This window comes from Chionomys nivalis, chromosome 13 (assembly GCF_950005125.1).
Source record: "Chionomys nivalis chromosome 13, mChiNiv1.1, whole genome shotgun sequence".
NCBI classification, from domain to species: Eukaryota; Metazoa; Chordata; class Mammalia; order Rodentia; family Cricetidae; genus Chionomys; species Chionomys nivalis.
Genome location: NC_080098.1, coordinates 35,616,176 through 35,634,754, shown reverse-complemented (window position 1 = coordinate 35,634,754; position 18,579 = coordinate 35,616,176). Strand labels below are relative to the sequence as shown.

At 41.1% G+C, this 18,579-nt stretch overlaps 1 protein-coding gene across 6 annotated transcripts in view; it reads left to right on the top strand.

Moving 5' to 3' along the window:
- Positions 1 to 14,980, top strand: part of Hecw1 (HECT, C2 and WW domain containing E3 ubiquitin protein ligase 1) — a 247,825-nt gene extending 232,845 nt beyond the window's left edge. For all 6 annotated transcript variants that reach the window (XM_057787420.1, XM_057787418.1, XM_057787419.1 and 3 more), the window contains 3 exons: positions 968 to 1,082; positions 4,406 to 4,604; positions 10,551 to 14,980. In XM_057787420.1, coding sequence (XP_057643403.1) covers positions 968 to 1,082; positions 4,406 to 4,604; positions 10,551 to 10,662 — 426 coding nt within the window. In that variant the 3' untranslated portion in view covers positions 10,663 to 14,980. The remainder of the gene's footprint in view (positions 1 to 967; positions 1,083 to 4,405; positions 4,605 to 10,550) is intronic.
- Positions 14,981 to 18,579: the final 3,599 nt, after the last annotated feature.

The window sequence follows — 18,579 nt, the reverse complement described above, 5'->3', positions numbered from 1 at the left end:
TCTCCTGCTGAGTGTCTGTTCTGCTACATGTCGTCAGGCTGAGCAGGAAATTGAGAAGACAGACAGCAGCTAGATTTGCCATGCCCAAAAACGGTGTCGCTATACTTCAATTTAGAAATTCAGTTTAGAAGTTTCTTTTCTAAGTCAGTGTCCACCACTTGTTGGTACAAAGTGGGCAGCACTGGAGACATTCTGTTGAGCCTGGCGGACCTGGCAGAAGATGGAAAGCACAGAGCTCTGCCCAACAGGCCTGCCCAGTCCTTAGCAGGGAGGGCAAGGAAACGGGGGACACACACACAAGGAAGAGAGCTGCAAGAAATGCATGACAATTTCATGAGAAAGACGTGCAGTATAACTTGAAAAGTTAAATATGACCTCAGAAAATCAAGTTGGGATTGTTAGTGAAATCAGGAAGGATCTGAAATGCTAAGAAGCTTGGGATTTTCCCTCTGTTTCCAGCCCACGAAGGACTGTGTTCTAACATGCTAGTTAGTCACTACCTCTGGGGCTTCTGTAGTAAAGAGCATAGACTGGGCATCTTCTAAGCGCCAGGAATCCGTTTCCCACAATCTTAGAGACAGGCAAGTCCAAGATCAAGAAGCTGGCAGATTCTGTTGCTAAGGACCCAGGTTCCAGGTGACAGCTTCTTGCCTCCTGTCAGTGGGAAGGACAATGATTGTGTGTGTGTGTGTTCTCTAGGGGCACTAACCCTGCCTCTGGGCCTCGTCATCTCATTTTGAGATTATAATGCAATTACATCATTTAAGGCTCCAGAGAGCTGGGGGTAAAGATTATAACACGTGAGTAAGATAGGAGAGATGAGTGTTAAGAAAACCTCCATGATCTTGAATTTGGAAATGGCTGCCTTTCAAAGGGCAAGTGGTAATTGAGTCACTTTCCCAGCCTGACAGCAACAACAGTAACCATGGCTACAACCTCCTTGAGTGCTGATGCTACTGTCTTCCAGGTGGTCGACTCGAGGCTCGTCTCCGTGTTTGATGCAAGGGAGCTGGAGCTGGTGATTGCTGGTACTGCCGAAATCGACCTGAACGACTGGAGGAATAACACTGAGTACCGGGGAGGTGAGCAGCAGCACTTTTGATAAGAAATGTTTTAAAGAAAAATTGTTGAAATAAAATTGATACAGTGTAAACAATTCAATAATATTTAGTGCGTTCAAAATTTTGTGTAAGAGTGACTTCTACCTGGGTCTAAAATACTTTCGTCGTCTAAAGAAAGGTTGTACCCATCAAACAGTTGTTCTCACCCCTCATTTCCATGTTCAGACACCTGGCATCTCTACTCTGTCTCTGTGGACTTACAATTCTAGAAATATCACAGAAGTACCGCTGTACAAAATACGGTCCCTGTGTCTGCCTTCTTTGACTTATTGTACTTTTTTGAGATTCATCCATGTTGTGGCATGATCCAGTATTTCGTTCCTTTGTATAACTAAGTAGTGGTCCATTGCATAGATCACACATTTGCCACTCTGGGGATTAAACTTAAGGCCTGGTGCCTCCTCAGCAAATGCTGTATCACTAATGAGTATCCTGAGCCCTGTTTATCACTTTTCTAAACCTTCAAAGACTTGTCCTTACTTCGGTACAAAATAGTTATTTGCACAGCTTCTAGCTGAACTTCTTTCAGACAACAGTAACCCTAGCATGGCTGTGTAAAAGCACACAGACAACACACCTCCTGTGTGAGCTCTTGAGTAGCCTGTGCTCTGTCAGAGAAACATCTCTCGCTTCCTGGAGAATTTTAGCCTGCTTTGCCTCAGTCCATGCTTGCTTCCACAGAGTTCTAACTATTCTCTCTCTGTCTATCTCTCTTTCCTCTCTTCATAATTTAAGAAATTATTTACTGAGTCATGTGTGAGCTTTCCTTTGGTCTACATCAAAATGAATCAAGTTCTAAGCCTCTCATTTCTGTTCATATTACATTCACCATTTCTTAACAACACAAACTGTGATCCTTACAGTATGAATATTCCATGTTGACTATGGGGAGTATTGCCCCAGAACATCTGACACTTTAGATTAGTCATCTATGGTAGAAAAAGAATATGAACCACATGTGTTACTTTGAATTCCTTTCTTTCTTACATATGTTTGTTTATTTGTTTGATATAGTCTCACTATAAAGCCTTGATAGACTTGGAACTCACTATGTAGACCAAGCTGATCTCAAACTCATAAAGATCCTCCTACCTCTGCAGCCTAAGTTTTGCATGTGCCGCCACACCTGGCACTAACTAAAAATTTTAATAGCCATATTAGAAAAAGTACAAACAAGCAACTGCAATTTATGTCTTTTAATTTAATATGTCCAAAATACTATTTCAACATGGGATTGGCATAAGAAATCCTTAATGCAGAATATGAATACCTCCATACCCTTGCAAATATCACTTGTATCAGACCAGACCATTATCTTTCCCCCAAAACACAGTCTTATTACTCACAGAAGACTTTGTTAAGATTTAGCCTCAAAAATCCTCTTTTTAGGTAAAAATATTAGAGAGAAATCCCAACCAATGTAACAGAGGGGGGAAAAAAACAAGGGGACACCTGGAGTGGCATTTCATTTGTATTTTAATAAATAAAGCCTGCCTGGGGGTTGGGAGAGTAAAACAGCCACCCTGGTCAGCCTTATAGACCAGACAGTGGTGACACACATCTTTTTTTTTTTTTTTTTACCTCTGAGCTGATTTTTAATTAACTTTTATCTTGAAGGTACAGTTTAAGACAAGATACAAAAGAATGACTTCCCAAGAGAAGTTTTTTGTTTTTTGTTTTTTTATTGAAAAAAAAAATTTTCCGCCTCCCATTACCCTCCCCCTCCTCCCGCCCCTCTCCCCCTCCCCCTACTCCTCTTCTCCTCTCTCTCCAGTCCCAGGAGCGGTCAGGGTTCCCTGCCCTGTGGAAAGTCCAAGGTCCTCCCCCCTCCATCCAGATCTAGGAAGTTGAACATCCAAACTGTCTAGGCTCCCACAAAGCCAGAACCTGAAGTAGAATCAACACCCCGTGCCATTGTCCTTGGCCTCTTGTCAGCTCTCATTGTCCGCCATGTTCAGAGAGTCCTGTTTTATCCCATGCTTTTTCAGTCCCAGTCCAGCTGGCCTTGGTGAGCTCCCAATAGATCGGTCCGACTGTCTCAGTGGGTGGGTGCACCCCTCGTGGTCCTGACTTCGTTGTACATGTTCTCCCTCCTTCTGCTCCTCATTAGGACCTTGGGAGCTCAGTCCGGGGTGACACACATCTTTAAACCCAGTAGCCACACACTTTGCCATAGAAACTAGATAATAGTGGCTCACATCTTTAATACCAGAATTAAAGAGGTTTATAAAATGGGAGGAGACAGCTCTCAGGCTCAGGCTCATTCTGAGATTCTTAGAGGTAGGATTGCCATTTCAGACTGAGGTAAAGGTAAGAGCCAGTGGCTGTCTGTTTTACTTTTCTGACCTTCAGATTAAATCCCAATTTCTCTCTCTCTCCATTTTTATTAATCGTGTTTCAGACATCAACTCAGCCTCCTTCAATCACTCAGTTGTAAAACCCACTTGAAACTGCCATGCAGATCAGTTAAGAAAACTGCTGGCCTAAGTATTCTGCTGACCCAGTAAGGCTCCTAAGGTCCCAGCATCCCCTGACCCCCAGACTCTACAGATAACCATCTGTGTGAGCTAACTTCCTGATGTCTCATGGTTTTCTCATTTTCATTATCTATTTCTCTTTGCTCTACTACACAAACGCATTTCTGCTTCCTTCACGAAGCTTTCTCAGTTCCTACGCACATTGTATCCCTTCTCTTCAAATGCCTCTTCCCTTGTCGTGATTGGATCTCTCAAGCCTAGCCTCCTCAATGGTGCCTTAAAGCAGCTCCCAGCCCAGGCTGACTCAGAGAACAACTGTGTGATGGATACAAGCTTTTCTTGGGGGGCAGTCATGACTGCCAGGAACCTATCGTCTTCAGCCAGCTTTCCATGTTATCTGTCTCTGATCTTAAAGCCCAGACTCTCCATGTTATACTGTTTCTGAGAGCTAAAACATCAGAACAAAGAAAACATAGATGGTCTGTCTTTGTTGAACCTTTTGTTCCTTACTTATACTCATATAAGGCTGGGCTATTTTAGGTTGTATTGCAATTGTTTAGATAAATACCTCAGAAGAAACTTCTCAATTACCCAGCTCTTTTGTAAAATTGCTATTATCTAAAACTGCTTGTTTTAAAACTTGACCAAGTTATATACATTAGTTTAGGCCTGCCTATCTAAATGCCATTATCGTCAGAATCAAAAGACCCCAAGCTATGGTTCAGTTAACACATCTGCTTCCTCCTCCTTCCTCCACATTCCCTTTCTTCTCATCACCACCTCTTTTTTTTTTTTTTCTTTAACCAGGTTATCATGACGGCCACCTTGTGATCCGCTGGTTCTGGGCTGCGGTGGAACGGTTCAATAATGAGCAGAGATTGAGATTACTCCAGTTTGTGACAGGAACATCGAGTGTGCCCTATGAAGGCTTTGCAGCTTTGCGGGGAAGCAATGGACTTCGACGGTTCTGCATCGAGAAGTGGGGGAAAATTACATCTCTTCCCAGGTACTGAGCTCCCACCAGTCTGCATGCTTTGCTATCTGAGTTTGGGTGGTCATCTTTTAAGATAGAATTCTTGCTTGCCAGTCATTGTTTTTTGAGTTATTAAAGATGTAAGTAAGGTGCCTCTAAGACTTGGGCTGAGAGACTATATTCTTAGTGAACTTTTAATTGTTGATCAGATTTTGGCTGTAATGTCCATGTGCTGGTAATGTAGACTGCCAATCCATGCAAAACTCAACTTAAATACTCTTTAGAGGAATATCTAACATAGAGGAAGGGGGAGACAAGATCATTATTGTAAAAATGTTGGAAACCCAAAATAGCCCCTCCAACATATAGCACGTATCTATATCTCATACTTGACACTTCATAGGATAGTTAGATATTTTATATATGTTGTATTTTTTCCAATGAGTCTTAAAATATGTGGAGATGGAATCATGTATATTCCTGGGTCTCTACAATGATTTCTACACAGTATCCTATCAAATGTCTATTCTGTTATAAATTTTTTAAAAAGGCAGTTTAAATTTCCTACCCCATGAGTTTCAGTGCCAAGACTTCCTTGGTCCTTTTTTTCCACTCTGGGTAGCATATTTTTGGTCAAGAAAATAAGGATCACTAGAAATACCTCTGGACAGGCACTCTAGGAATAAATATTGCTTTGACAAACATAAGACAACATGGATTCTTTGGTGGTTAGAATGAGAATAGCCCTTGTAAGTTTATATGTGGAATGGTTTGGAAGGGATTAGGAGGTGTGGTTTTGTTGGACAAGGTGTGTCACTGGAGTGGGCTTGGTAGTTTAAAAAGCCGGCACTAAGCCCACTCACAGCCTCTGCCTGCTGCCCGCAGATCCGGATGTAAAGCTCTCAGCTACTGCTCCAGCGCCCGGCCTCCGTTATCCTCTTTTCATATTTTCTAATTAGCAAAGATACATATTTGATATAGATCTGTCTCTACATTGCAATCTATGTTAGTTAGATTTCCATTACTATAGTAAATTCTTGGATAAATTAATTTAAAAAGAGGAAAAGTTATTTTGGCTGTTTAGAGGTTTTAGCCCATGACTGGCCCTGTTGCTTTGGATTAATGAGGGTAAAATATATCATAATGGGAGAGTACAATGGGAAAAATCCTTTTTACCTTATGCCTGGAAGAAAGAGTTGGGGTAGAAGAAGACGGAGAGAATGAAAGAAAAAAGAGAGAAAAATAGTCATGTTCTGAGGAAATTTTCCCTAATGACCTAACTTCTTCCCACTAGGCTCCACATCTTGTTTTGTTTGTTTTGGGGTTTTTTTGTTTGTTTGTTTGTTTCTTTGTTTTTGTTTTTCGAGACAGGGTTTCTCTGTAGCTTTGAAGCCTGTCCTGGAACTAGCTCTTGTAGACCAGGCTGGTCTCAAACTCACAGAGATCCGCCTGCCTCTGGGTATAAAGGCGTGTGCCACCACCGCCCGGGCAGGCTCCACATCTTAACAGTTCTATTGTTTCCCAAAAGCATCACTGTTGATTTGAAGTCTTTGGCACATAGGCCTTTGGGGAGCATGCTATATATAAACCTCGGCAGCACCAAACTACCTTTGCTAAATCTATATAATTGAACGATTAATGAAGTATAGCTTTCATCTAATTTTCCCAGACTTCTGTGCTTTCCTCATATGACAGTTCATATGATGTTGATGAGTATTGAGTGATTCTATTCCTGAAAAGAACTGACCAAATGTCTGCTCACACCAAATAGAGAACTGAAAACAGACCAAAAAAAGTAATGATACCACCAAAGCACAACTTTGTGAGCCAATGACTTTTATTGGAGATAGAGGTACATGAGTGAGAGGTTACTTACAGGAGCAGAAATGACTCAGACAGATGCATCACCAAAAACCCACTGCAGAATGGCTCACTAAGGCTAGAAATGTGGAGTGCACAACTTGCATGTAGCTCGGTAGACTTGAAAGTGTTTGGTCCAGGCAGCTCAGTTAGTCTCGGCCTCTTCAGGACATCTTGGCTGACCTGAGAGCATCTCTCAGCAGTCCTTGCTGCTTACATGCATCAGTTTCAGGGAATGCCTGAAGCTTTTGAGTTGTATACTTCCTAGGTTTTAAATTTTTTCCCTGCAAAAACGAATGTATAATCTCCCTTTAGAATTTTAATTTGATTTTTTTAATTAAAATATAATCTCATCATTTCCCTCCCCCTTCTTTTCTCCAGCTCCCATTGTCCCCCTTTTCCCTCTCAGATTCATGATTTCTTTTTCTTTATTACTCCTACATACATATATAAAAATATAACTTCCTGAGTTCATTTAGTGTTGCTTGTGTCTACATGATTTTAGGGCTGACTGCTTGGTCCCATTTAGAACTGAGTGTTCTCTACATGTTGCCCAGTTTTGGGTCTGTGTGTTAATTCCCATACCTACTACAAGAAAAAGCTCTTCATGTAAGAGCCAGAGGGATAGATAGCGCCACAAAGCAGTGTCTTCCAAGCACAATGGAACTGATACACATATTAATTCACAGAGATTGTGGTAGCACACACAAGACTTGCCCAGGTTCAAAGCAGATATAGTTCCATCACCGAGAGGGGAAAGTAGACATGGGGTCCCAACTCTAACCACAAAGCGATCTGTGATACCAGATGGCAAATGGAAAATCAATCTTCTCCAAAGAAATGTCACAGGGGTATCAACCATACTCTAGGAGAGGCCCCATACATACCCAAGAGTAGTTAGCTAACACAAGATAAATTCCATAGTTTTTTTGTGGAGGGGGAAGAGGGTCATTTTATTTTGTTTTGGTAATTTTGTCTTATTAGTAATTTTTTTGTTTTGGTACATTTTTTCAAAAAGGAGATAGAGATAATATAAAGTTGCTTGGGTAGAGAGATGGGGAGGATCTGGGAAGTTAGGCTTGGGGAGGGAACATGATCAAAATACAAAGTTTCTGCATGTGGGAATCCAAAGGTTGTTGACAAAACTGAACATCATTTCAGCAGGAAGTAGGACTATACCATTTGAATGGGGCTGTAGACAGACAGTGAAGATGATTTTCATGTAGAGAAGACACAAATACACAGCTGGAGTCACACTAAACCTCCCTTGTTGGGTTTTATCTAGAGGATGTGAGCAAGACTTTTTCTTTCGCACTGAATTGGTTAACATTTTGATTGATAACTTGGGAAAATGAGAAGATTCAGAGAAATCAGCTATATAGAGGATTACAAGAATAATCAGTGGACTCACTTGCACAAGCCAAATCCCAACCACCCTGAAATTCTACACCTTTAAATTGACTTAAAAGAGTAAAATTTGAGTGTTCTCCATCCTGTGGTGTTAAAAACATTTAGTATAATGAGAAAATGGTTTATTTTCCAGTAAATTACGCGAAAAGAGATAAGGTTTGAAGTCACCACAAATTCAATACAGCTCCTAAAATAATTATCACAATCATAGTTTTTAAAGAGATGTTTCTCAGGAAGCAGAGGCAGGCAGATCTCTGAGTTCAAGATTAGCCTGAACTACAGGGAAAGTTCCAGGACAACCAGGACTATGCAGAGAAACCCTTTCTCCAAAAATAGATCAATAGGTAGGTAGGTAGGTAGGCAGACAGACAGACAGACAGACAGACAGATAGATAGATAGATAGAAAAGCTCTTATATTGAAACAATGATTCACAGTATGAAAGGACTTTATGTGTGTTTTGTTTTTGAAGTGCACATAGTGTGTGTTCTTATTCCCATTTCACAAGTGAGAAAACTGAGATCCAAAAAAGATGAGCTGACTTTCCAAGATCATAAAGTTGACAATTGACTAGCCTGCAGTTAGAACTGGGGATGCCAAAACCTTGGTTCCCTTCATGTTACACTAACCAACACCAACACCAAGCTGCAGGAACCACATCGGAAGCCAGGCATGGTGGCACAGGCCTTTAATCCCAGCACTTGAGAGGCAGAGGAAGGTGAATCTCTAAGTTTGAGACCTGTCTGGTCTACAAAGCAAGTTCCAGGAGAGCCAGCGGTACACAGCAAAACCCAGTCTTAAAAGAAAAACAAAACATAAAAACCCACTGCTGAAGTATGAGGCGCATATAGGAACACTGAATCTAACTGAACTCATTGTGGACATTAACTAGACCTTATCTAGGGAAGCTAACCAAGGGGTTGAAGAACCCAACAGAAGCAGCCGGTGAAGACACTGAGCATTCAGAGTGCATGCTGCTTTCTAAATCGGTTTATTCCCCCAAATTATCTCCATAGAATTAATATGATTCTAATTACTTTATGGGATTCTTTTCTACATTTACACTCACAATAGCCATAAAAATGACCAGAGGAAGAAAACCTCGATGCCTGGTCATACCTTGCTCCAGGCTAGTTCACCTAGCACCGAAAGCATACTTGGGGTCTTACTGTACCACCCGATTATGTCAGCCATAGTCCAGTAGGTAGACTACTTTCTGCCTTTCAAAACACCAAGAAAAGCACTGTAATCTTTGCCCCACCCAGTTTTCTGAGTTGGTTTTTATTTTCAAATATTGTGATAGTATCTAAAGTATTTCAGTTGTCTTCTTTTGAAGTAATCTGGGCCTTCCTGACATTTGGTGAACACAGAACTCTTCTAATATCTATTTATTACATATTTTCTCCCAGTAAAGTCCTTAAAGCCTACAGCGGAGGGAGACAGGCAGGAAAAGGTGGGGCTGAGTGAACACAGGAAGCAGTTGTTGCCAAAAACAGGATTGGATGTTGGGTAGACAAAACACCAACGCTCTCCTCAGATTCTCCCTCAACAGAAAACCTCACCTTCTCTCTTCCTTCATCCCTTTCTTTATCCTCTGAAGAATCTGAATTATTCTGAGTGCTGAGCTGGCTTCTCCTGACACTCTAATTTATTTAATTCAGAACGCAGGTATGGGTTGTAAACACTTCCCCAGGGGATCTTGTAATTCAAACGTTTAATGTCTCGAATAAAATTCGAGTGATGAGTTTACTTTTATGTTGTGGATTTGTTTCATTTTGTTTTAGCTTAGTGTCTTTTGTGTGTGTGTGTGCTGGTTGATATATAAACACTATTTCAACATACTGCTCACCCAACCTGGGAGAAAAAAAAGCATAAAATTAACTTCCAGCTACACCAAAACATTCTTCTCCATGCTTTGTCAAAGGACCAGCATCAAGTTTCCAAAGAAACAAAGAACCGCTGGCAGGAAACAGTTATTAGGGAAAACTCTGTGTGGTTTTGTGTCGTCCGCTCTCTGCTGGATATCCACATAGGCGTTTCCTACACCTGTGTGATCCATGTAATAGGGAAGAACATTGCTAGTCGAGGGCAGACACAGGTGAGTGTGCAGACCCTGGACCTGCAGAAGAAAGCCCAGTCTGAGCAAGGCTGCAAGGATTGCAATGGTGGGAAGACCACCCCCCCCCAGGCTTGAGCAAGGACTGACTCTTCAACTGACCTGTTCTTGGGAGTGGTCACTTAAGCTCTTGTTGACCTGTGTCCTGCATACTGGTATGGAGGAGCTAAGCTTATTTCAGAGCACACCTGATGTGGAGAATTGGATCTCAGAATTACAGAGCATTGTTAACTCTTCAGCAAGGCCCAGAACTCAGAGCGAGGCAAGGATGCTTAGCACTAACGATGTCCCTGCCTCCTTCACGTCTAAGTTCATAGTTAAACTTCAGATCAGGATAGTAGCAAAGGGCTGGCCATTGGCTTGCTCCTGTGGTTACAGTGTAGTATAGTTTTCTTACAAATAGCAATTAATAACTGTTTCTGGTTCTCCAGTTTCCTGAACGTGTCATGTCTCAATGGTCATGGCTCACCATTTGCAGTGTTCTGTGGTTGTCCTAAATATTGTCTAGCTCACTTTTGAGTCCCCTTTAGAGTCGTTGATGTATCCAGAAGCAGTCTTTAAAATATTCTGACCAGTGTTTACCCCCACATCCAGGGCACATACATGCTTCAACCGGCTGGATCTCCCCCCATACCCTTCATACTCCATGTTGTTTGAAAAGCTGCTAACAGCGGTAGAAGAAACCAGCACCTTCGGACTTGAGTGAGGAAGTGGAACTTTGCCTGACATCATCCTGAACAGTGACACCACCCTTTCCGGGATGACTTCCTTTCCCTCCGTTGACTTTGGTATTCCATGGTTTTTATTTCAGAGCAAATTAGAATTGGCAAAAGCTGTGCATGAAGAATTGCCTTCTTCTAAGATCTAACCTTCAGGCTTGTCTCCTCTGTTTCCAATGAACTGCTAGCCTGTATGCAATACTACAAAACAGCTGTCTCAAGGTCTGTGCACACCTCCACACACCTCCATTCCTAACAACGAAACACGAGTGTGAGTCGTGCCACACTTGACGAAATGGTAATAAATGTTTACTTCCATTTCTATCGTTTAAGGATAATTTCAGCTGTGAGCATTCCATGCTTTTACATGCCCATGTCTTCCAAGCCAAACCAATCACTTTTCCTAATTTCTAATGACCAATTCATAATTTCCAGACCTAGGAGCTGACTGATTTTTTTTTCCCTCTCTATCTCAGCATATCCTATTCATTCTATCCATTCAATGGACAGCCAAGGCCACAAAGAAATTTTTTTCTTCATTCAACTCATGATTCACAGGTGACATCAGTCCCATCATCCAGAACTAGCCTAGACATATGGTGCAAATATGAAACTTCCAGCAATTAACAACAGCAAGAGAAAATGTTATCAGTAAATCCAATGGCTATAAGGACTATAAACTCAACTTGAGAAAGGGAGAGTGGGGAGAGCACCCCTGGGGAACACTCGCCACACAAGAAGCACAAACATGTGTGCCATGTCCAAGGAAGCAATCGTTATTGCTGTAGATTGAAAGATGAACCTTTAACTCCAATGTTGCTACATAGAAAGTGACAGGGCAAACAGGAAAAAGGACAGGACATAGGACGTTTATCTAAATACGTGAATTCTGTTCATCTATTCTCACACACCTAGTACAGACAGATCTCATGGCTTTTGTTGAAGCCAGGTTTATTTACTTGACCAGTAAACCTTTTATTTCTTTGTAACTTTGATATTTTTCTCACTCTTTTTTCTCTTCTTTTGTTATTCATGGTGTTCCCATTCCGTCACATCTGATGTTCACAGAAACCACATAAGGAGCTGCGGAGAGTGACGGTGCTTGTTAGGGACCACGGGCAATATAAACTTCTCCTTCATCCATAGCAATTTTTCGGAGACATACTGAATTATGTTAAAAAAAAAAACATTTTTTTAGCATTTAGCAAAATATCTAAGAAAATGTGTTTTTAGGAAAACACTTTTGGGCTCCACAGACAGCCTGACATCTTGATTACATTTGAGATAAACCTAACCATAATGGTCATTTGCTATTTTTGTAAGCCTGTTATCCCTGTTGTCTGGAATATGACATAAATGAAAGTGTTTTTCTTCACTGGGAAAAAGAAAAGCTAAAGAGACTCAACTATTTAAATATCCGTTGTTATAATCAGCATATTAAAACAAGGGGGAAAGTCTGAGAAGGTAAAGCTAACTTCAGATGAAGCCATGCCTCGTGGCTTATTACACCAGTGTGGTATGTTCCTGCTCTCTAAAATATATTTTCTTAGTAAAAATTAATCACAATGCCAAACACTCCTTGCTCCTGTATGTCTGTTGTCAAACAGGAAGTATACATAATGGAAACTTAGCTTCCTATTGTTGTCTAAATAAAAGTTTTACTAAAAATGGAATATAAGTTGTATGATACACAGCTTAGGAATAGGTCAAATTTGGTCCATATTTCCACTATGGAAAAACAATGAATTCCAATGGAGTTGTTCTTTATTAATGAACTCAGAACAAAAGGACTACAAAAATCACTTTCACTAAATCTTTAACTCATTGAACAGCATATTATACATACATAAAACTCATTTATTCAAGCATTCAGCGTTTTTAGCACTTGCCATACGTTGAAAAGGAGGAAGTTGTAGGTTCAAGTGTAGGAAGCGGCTCCTGGAGAGCTTTACAGTTTACAAAAATGAGACAATCTATTAAACAGTTTACTGTTTAGTCTACCAACGTACAAAAGAAACAAATTATCTTAGAAATTACATGTGAATAAGAAACTCAGATAAATGTTTTGGGGTTTTGTTTGTTTTGTTTTGTTTTTGCTAACTTTTAGTTATACCTCTATCCTAATGCCAGGCTCTACATGAATCCCAACAAGCAAGCATAACAGCAATAGTATTTTTTAAAGATTTATGTATTTATTATGTATTCAGTGTTCTGCTTTCCTGTACACTCACATGTGAGAAGAGGGTACCATATCTCATCATAGATGGTTGTGAGCCACCATGTGGTTGCTGGGAATTGAACTCAGGACCTTTGGAAGAACAACCAGTGCTCTTAACCTCTGAGCCATCTCTCCAGCCTCAGCAGTAGTATCTTTTTATTAATTATTTGAGAATGTTTACAATGTATTTAAATCATAATCATCCAACACTCTTCTTCCTAACTCCTCCTAGATCCACTCCTCAGCCTTCAGTTCCTTCTCAATTTCATGCCATCTTTTCCTTTACAATCTATTGAGTTCAGTTTATGCTGTCCATAAACTAATTAGTGTAAGGCCATCCCCTGGAGGATGTAAATATATCTTATGTGTAAAAAAAAAAAAAAAGAAAGAAAACTGACTCATAACTGGGTTGTAAGTGGCATGCACCTTTAATCCCAGCACATGCAAAGCAAAGGCAGGTAAATCTCTGTGAGCTGGAGGTCAGCCCAGTCTACAGAGTGAGTTCTAGGACAATCAGTGCTATATAGTGAGACTCCATTTTGAAAAAGAAAGAAGGAAGGAAGGAAGGAAGGAAGGAAGGAAGGAAGGAAGGAAGAAAGAAAGAGAAAGAAGAAAAAAGAAAGGAAACAGACTCTCAAATGCCATTAGCTGTCAATAGATCCTCAGATAGGGTTGGAGGGGGCTTATGAAAAACAATAGTAAAATAGAAAAATGAAAAATGGCATCAATACCAACACCAAAGTTACTGAGAGAATACACGGCTTGCTTCATAGAGCCCAACATATGACTTCAGCTTTGCAGGGAAGAAAGAAATCAAAGGAAAGAGGATCTCAGAAATTAGTCATGGAAAGACATTTTTTAAATCATATGAGATTAATTTTAAAATTACACATAATTTCAATATATACATATAAACATAACTATACATATAACCATATATTTATATGTATATACACTTACACATAAGGAAATAACTGTAGAAATAAGTTGAGACATAAATCACCTCAAATGACATAATTCTTTGGGTAACACAGATCTTTTGTGACCCTACATAGTTCTTTAACTTTTTTTCTTCATAAAGGCAATTGCAAAATAATCACTTACAAGTCATAACATCCCTAAAACAAGATTTTTATATCTAGTTTTATGAGTATGACATTCTTTATCGGGAGCCAATATTCAGTAACATGAAGATGGGAACTCTCCCCGATAGAAATTGAGTCTTCACAGTCAGAACTATTCTAGAACTACTGGATTCTCTGTGACATCCTGTGTACATGAGCTGGAAAACATTGTGATAAGTTTTTACTACCATCACAATTATAGCACAAATATTTTGGAAAAGTTAATGAATAAAATGAAGTGTGAAATGATATTTTGGCAAGCTTGAATCATGAAAGAGTTCAATATTTTTCCTGTTAATAATGAAGCTGCGTCACTCAGCAGTAAGAATGTTTGTACGGCAAGCCAGCGAGCTGAGTTTTCCATGAAACTTTTAACAGTATGCAATCTCATTGTCAGTCCATGTGTCAAGCCACATGTCTCAAATTTGGGTTCTGAAAATTTCTAAGTTGCCACAAACGTATTCCCAGTCAAGATGAAACACTTTCAAATGAAAGTAGTTAGAACTTTACATAACAAAATGTGGTGCTTTATTATTCTTCTTGTTGTTGTTATTATTACGATTATAATTACTATTATGTCTTTTGGTGTTTGTTATTGAAACTACTGCAATACTGTATCATACATGTGCAGGGTGACTATTCCAGCTATCACAAGGTCCAAAAGAGAAAGTATTATTTTCCTGTTAATGACATGTAGTCCCTTTGTTCTAGTAGATACAAGGTGCCTAGAGGTAGTATGTAGAGTAAATATCGTTCCATTAGTCTACTTCCTGCAGCTTCCATTATCTGAGGAAATGTCCATAACAATTTTGTTTACAAGTCTTTGTTCTAGTCACTAACAGAAGACGTCCATACTACTGGGCTGATTTTGCTTACACCTTCAAAAGAAATGTCACGTGATACTCAGGCCTCGCTTTCTCTTCCATCATACATCTTCAAGGAATGTCAATAAACTCACTTTGGTATGGCACTGAGTGTGTTTCTTATTGCAAAGAGAAGTCTGTGGTAACACACGAAAATATCTATCAAGCCTGTGCTCTTGATGAATAGTGTAAGCAATGAAACAACACAGAGCGATAGCAGCTTCCAGGGCAAACAAACCTCATTACTACGCTTACAAATCCATGAATAAAGGAGCAGATTTTAAAAGAATTTCCTTGCACATGCCTTTTAAGGCCCTATACAAACCATATGAGTTTCATTTCATAACTGTCCCTTATGCAGAACAGGAAGGCACTAGTTTGTAGGAAATCCTACCAGCTAAGAAGTTTTTATGAAAACTTCAGACAGGGTCCTTGGAGGGTTACCACTGAGCAAAAGTCACAAATGACCAATATAATCATAGTATCTTTCAAAGCCTGAAAAATACCAACCATGTGGCTCTTCCTATGTAAGCAGATTTTATTTATTTTGAGGAAAAGAAGCATTTTCATTTGAAAAGGCATGAGTAGAAATGAGAGAATGGAAACAGGTAAGACTGAGTATGTGTCAGTGAGACTTGGTGATAATACATTTTCACACACATGCCAGACTTCAGAGTTTTCCCAACCAAAGCTAATTTTTCTCTTCAGGTACAAAAGAACTAACTTAGCTCATAATATTCAGAAAAGAGTGGCCTATGTTATATGTCTTGATCTTGTTATTAACCTGAAATTAATATTGCACTTCATAACTTCTATGGTCATATTTTCAACACAGTGCATCATTCACTAATTATGTTCTGTTTTTTAAAAAGGACATGGGCTGGAGAGGTGGCTCAGAGGTTAAGAGCACTGGCTGCTCTTCCAGAGGACCGGGGTTCAATTCCCAGCACCCACATGGCAGCTCACAGCTATCTGTAACACCAGTTCCAAGGAATCTGACACCATCAAGCCAATACACATAAAATAAGGTTAAATAAAGTTTTTAAAAAAGAAAGACAAGACCTAATTCAGAGGGGGGCTGAGAAAACAAGCTCCATGGGAGTGGGAACGGATCCAGTCCAGGACATTAGTGGACCAGGACTGAGCAGGTGACCTGGGCCAGAGCAGACCTGAGACAGCAAACTCCACAGGAACAGGTACAGGGGAGCAACTGCTAAGTGAATGAGCCAGAGCCCACTGAGAAGTGAATCTGGGACCTTCAAGGGAGTAGACCTAAGCCAGCACCCCTGGTGGGTCTGGGCGTCAGTCTAGGACCTTAAAGGAACTAGGCCTGAGCCAGGGTCCCCATGGGCCTGGGCATGAATCTGGAACCTCTGGAGGTGTAGGCAGGAACCAGAGATCTCTGCAGGGCCAGGCATGAGTCTGGGACCTCAGAGAGAGTAGGCTTGAGCAAAGACCTCTGAGGGTCTGGGTGTTGGTCTGGGACATCAAAGGGAATAGCCAGGAACCAGAAACCTCTGAGAGTTCAAGCTTGAGACTAGGACCTCTGAGGGAGTAAGCCTAAGCCAGGTCCTCTGCAGGTCCAGGCACACCCAAACCTGGGAACTCCAAGGGACTAGACCAGAGCCAGGGTCCTTTACAGGACTAACCCCAAGCCAAGGACCTCTACAATGGAGCCAGACCAGAAACATTTACAGAAACAGGTCTGAGCTGACAACCTAGGTTAGAGCGGGCCTAAGACAGAAAACTCCAAGGGAGTGGAGCAAAGCCTGGGAGCACTAAGCAACCTCTGGGAACACAGAGTGACCAAAGGGGTAACTAGAACCATGGCATTGACTGTACCATGAGGATCAACCATCTGAGCCTTGGATTCAAAGACACCTAAAAGATTAATCAACAGAATCACAGACAGACCCAACTACATCTATTAGAGGAAAAAATGAATAGAAAAGGTAAGAACACATGCAACATCACAAAGAGCAACACAACACCAGTAAAACCTAAAGACCCTACAACAGCAAGAACTGAAAAACCAAATATAGATGAAGCCGAAGAAAATGAACTAAAAAATAACTTCAGGAGAATGTTTGAAACTCTTACAGAGGAAATGAGAAATCCCCTCAAAGAAATGGAGGAAAAGACAAACAAAAAATTGGAAGACATCAGCAAATCCCTTAAAGAAAAACAAAAAAAAAAGAAATCAAACATTCCCCGTTGTTTCACCAGGTCTGACGATGACAATGAAGTGTGAGGTCGCTTGTCACTGTGCAGCAAGGCTGGGAAGAGAACACAGGCAGTGCACAGCCTGGCTGAGGGCTGCTGCTTGTGTGCAGCTGTGAGCTGAGAGTGTGGGGCAGTTACAACAGAAGCCCGAGCTGGTGCTGAAGTAATTAACCTAGTGTCATCAGCTTGAGGAGGGGGCCGTCCAGGAGAGGCCCACAACCCACAGGGGAAAGGATCAAAAGTTGTCTGTAAAGCAGACACAGGGAACATGTGGGAAAAGCACGTGTGAGGGACAGGACGTGAAAGCACAGTTACTGAAGGTGCCGCTCTTGTAGAGAAGCTGCACCAGAAAAATCTCAGGCTTGCTCAGAGGGCTTGGGACAAGGGAGAAAAATTCAGCTGATATGGTGGTTTCCGTGGCTACAAAGCCAGGGATGAGTGGCTATCTTGTACTTTCCTGCCCCAAGTCAGGTGATGAATTTATCTAATTAGTCTTTATCAAGAAAAAAATCAGGAGTCAGATATAGGGGGCGAGAACCTAAAAGATCAGAGAAACAGTTGAGCAGCCACCAGTGACCTCCTATCTCTTCCATTCCTCCATCCAAAAACAGTTGAGATCCTCTCTTTGCCCACTACTTCCTGTCTCCTATCTGTCCTGTCCTCTGAAACCTCTATGATTAATTTTGGCCAGTTAGTGGCTAGTTCACCCTCTGACTCAAACAAAGTTTATTGTCAGAATACAATCAAAATATCACAGAACACAAATCTGTTTACATGTCTGCATCTGTGTGTACCAGTGCCACCATGTAACAGCCTGGGCAAGCTTGTTTGCACACTTGCCATGTGCCAGAGCACAACATGGCTGTCTGGGCACACCTGTTTGGCCTGTTCTCATGCTTGCTGTGTTCCATAGCCACCATGTCACAACCTAGACCTGTCTATCTGCACACCTGCAGTGCCCCAGCACCGAATACAGTTCAGCAGAACAGGGCTTGCTCAGTCTTTGCAGAGCCTGGGCTCCATCTGAGAGGGAAACAATCTTGTTATTTATTTTAAGGGAAAGAAGGGGGGAAAAGAAAGGAAAAAGAAGAGGAGAAGGAAAAGAAAAGGAAGGAAGGAAAAAAAGGGGGGAGAGGAAGAGGAAATGTCCATGAGCATCAGCACAAGAACTGTTTCCTCACACTAATGTGTGTGTGTGTGTGCATGCATGTGTATGTGTGAGGGAGACAGAGAGAGAATGTTGTGTGTGAGAAAAGGAGAGAATGCGTGTGTGAGTGTGTGAGAGAGAATATGTGTGTGTAACAGAGAGAGAGAAAAGAGTAAGAATGTGGCAGGGGGCGGAAGCGAAAGAGAGAATGTTTCAGTGTGTGCATATGTGAGTGTAGGGGATGAGAGTGTGTGTGCATGAGAGAATGTGTGTGAGAGAGAGAATGCATGTGTGAGTGTGGGGGGGAGAGAATGGTGTGTGTATGTGTG